Source organism: Triticum dicoccoides, chromosome 6B (assembly GCF_002162155.2).
Source record: "Triticum dicoccoides isolate Atlit2015 ecotype Zavitan chromosome 6B, WEW_v2.0, whole genome shotgun sequence".
In the NCBI taxonomy this organism is placed as follows: Eukaryota; Viridiplantae; Streptophyta; class Magnoliopsida; order Poales; family Poaceae; genus Triticum; species Triticum dicoccoides.
Genome location: NC_041391.1, coordinates 692,491,202 through 692,493,983, shown reverse-complemented (window position 1 = coordinate 692,493,983; position 2,782 = coordinate 692,491,202). Strand labels below are relative to the sequence as shown.

At 49.4% G+C, this 2,782-nt stretch overlaps 1 protein-coding gene across 1 annotated transcript; it reads right to left on the bottom strand.

Annotated features, from left to right (window-relative positions):
• Positions 1-233: 233 nt before the first annotated feature.
• Positions 234-1,137, bottom strand: LOC119325698 (germin-like protein 1-1). Its single transcript, XM_037599415.1, has 2 exons — positions 1,017-1,137; positions 234-928 (listed from the first exon to the last, which is right to left on the bottom strand). Exons 1-2 carry the CDS (start codon positions 1,123-1,125, stop codon positions 399-401), a joined length of 639 nt encoding a protein of 212 aa, XP_037455312.1. The 5' UTR covers positions 1,126-1,137; the 3' UTR covers positions 234-398.
• Between the last annotated feature and the right edge of the window lie 1,645 nt (positions 1,138-2,782).

Genomic DNA, 2,782 nt, shown 5'->3' with positions numbered 1-2,782 from the left:
CGACCGACAAAAATGTACATTTCAAAAACAGAAACTTAAAAATTATTGTGCCCTCGTGCGGGACCAGCAACTTTGCGGATCGCGAGGCAATAGGGTGACCGGCACGGCTAGGCAGGTGCGCGCTCCTGCACGTGCGTGCCCCTGCGAATTTCGGGTCAAGGAATGGATCAAATGTATAACATACACATAAAAAAATTAGAGGACACGTTACTAAAATGAGCATACACTATGTGAAACAGAAACAACTTTGTATTATTTTGAAGACAAATAAATGGAACATACACATAAAAAAAATCAACTGCACGTTACAGCTCGCTTGAGTATCATTTATTCAGCATTGAACACACGGTTATTCTTCCGAAACGGATGGAGAGTTGCCAACTGCGGAGGCACCCACACTACCTGAACTTGGCCTTGACGGCGTCGATGTCCTCGTTACTGACCCGGAAGGCCTTGGCCAGCACGTCGCTAGGCACTGGCGGCGCGGCAGCGAAGAGCGTGGTGGCGATGACTTGTGTGCCCTGGAGCTGGCTGTTGAAGCCGGCGATGACGGATGCAGGGCCACGCCCCCTGTTCTGCTGGAAGTGCACGAGGCCACGCGGAAAAACGAACACGTCTCCGACGGTGACAGTCTTAGTGAAGAGCTTGTTGGCGGTGGTGATGAAGCCCACCTCGAGGACTCCTTCGGTGACGAAGATGATCTCGGTGGCACGCGGGTGGGTGTGCGGCGGGTTCTGGCCTCCCGGCGCGTAGTCGATGCGTGCCATGGACACGCCAAGCGTGTTCACCCCAGGGAATGACTGTACATTTGCTGCCGTGACGTTGGACCCTGCCGCGTTGTTGGGGTTGCCAGCCCTCTTGAGTCCGGCAAAGAAGAAGTCGTCTGCCGTGATGTCCGCCTTGCATGGGAACCCATTCAGCTTGATCGCTGCCGCCATTCATTTTGACGAAACACCACATCAGCAACAACCCGCACAAAAGATGCAACAACGAACTTGAGAAAGATGATGACTCACGGGATGCCAAGTCGGCGACGCAGACGTCTTGGAGCATGTCGGCGTCACCGGCGAGGGAGGGGGCGATGAGCGCAAGGAGGACTACAGCAGAAAGCTGAAGCATCACCATGATCGATTGGCCAATGCTTGCTTGCTATCAGCTTGGTGGTATGGTTGTGAGAGTGCTTCTTGGGTGTGGAAATTAGCAACGGTAGGAGCTGGTACTTATAGGCGGTGTGGTTTGTGTATGGAACTATGGAAGTATGGATAGGATCGCCGTCTCCGGGTCGTCGGCTCAGATGGGAGGGAAACACGCAAGAGCCTGCGCATCTGATTCCATTATGTTGGAGCCAATGGGAATATACTAGATTAGTTGATTTTTGCACTCTTGCTGGCTAGTTCCTGCTGCACATGCGTTCTTGAATCGATCCATGATCCATCCATTCGGTGGTATATCCTGTTGGAGACAACAGACCCGAGTTGCACATGATATAGCTGTTATCAAGTTGTTTGGTCGATCGATCCATGATCCGCCCATTCGGTTTGTATCGTACTTAGACCGTATAGCTGTTATCAAGTTGAGCTTATTTCTTGAGGTTGGCAAGCTGTTCACTTGGATCAGAGAGGAGTCATTTGGTCAATGACTCCATGAAATTATCCTGATTTTTCTGTGGCTTCTGACTTTTGCTGCTCGCCAGGCTGAGCTGGGATAGCTCTCGTACAGAGAAGAATAGAACCAGTGGTGGAATTGTCTGACCTAGTCCTCCAAGCGCATGTTATGAGACTGAGACCCCTTGTCAAAAAAAAAAAGACTAAGGCCACGTTCCAATGTTGTGGAATCGATCAAGTTGATCTCCTTAAATTCACAAAACGGTTAAAAAACCAAGCGACTTATGCTGACCAATCAGATGCAAAACCTGGCGGCTAGAGAGCAAATCAATAGCTGGCCGGCCGGCTCTATCACTGATAGTATGTGCTTGCTCATGGACAAGGAAGGAGACGCTCTCTAGCCTTGTCCGAAACGCTCACCGTCTTCTACCTGTCGTGCTGTTCCGGTCGCAGCCGTCACGGCAGCCGGGAACTTGGCATTCTTATTTAGAGCCGGTGGTTTGAGATTGTAAAACGGGCGAGTATGAGACATTATCTCGTTGAGCAGGCTTGCAGGTCTGCTGCTCCTTTTAGGTAAGTTACTGTTGGAAGCTAGCAAAGGTGGTTGGCCGATGCTGGCTTGCTTTGCCATGGCACCATGCTAAACACCCTTAGTTAACAAGTACTCCTAGTCCTTCTTAAGGTTTCTCCTGTTTTAAATGGAACAAGGACATGTTGGGTTGGAGCAGGTTCAAATTACGCAACCTATCTATTAGAAATTGCACGCATGCAAAAGAGAAAAGACACAAAGGGCTCACGAGTTAATTTTTTGGAAAGGTCTTCTAGCCTTATGTATATGTATGTGCTTCCAATGACTGTCTAAGATTTGGGGCTACAGTTTGATTCCTTTGAGTGGGCTTTTTGCGGCATCGGCCACCTTGTTGATGTTTGCCGTGTGCATTGATCTGCTCCTTGTATACATGGTAATGTCCTGTTGTGATGTCCACATTAAGGTTGTGAGTGTGTACGCATATCGATGCAAGATGCTCCGGCTTGCAGCAGGGACTTCTTCATCGAAAGTGGGGGCGACAATACAAGATGAGTCAAGTTTTGTGATGCCCTCGAGCACAAGGTCTCGAACTCTGTAGTGAAAAATCTTGGCCTGACCTTCTTTGATTTTACCTGTCAATGGTAGTGTT

Excerpts from the sequence above, each read along its gene's own strand:
- LOC119325698 (XM_037599415.1), bottom strand. The coding sequence starts at position 1,125 with ATGGTGATGCTTCAGCTTTCTGCTGTAGTCCTCCTTGCGCTCATCGCC. Across the intron at positions 929-1,016 it reads CGTCGCCGACTTGGCATCCC|CGATCAAGCTGAATGGGTTC; the intron begins GTGAGTCATCAT and ends GAATGGCGGCAG.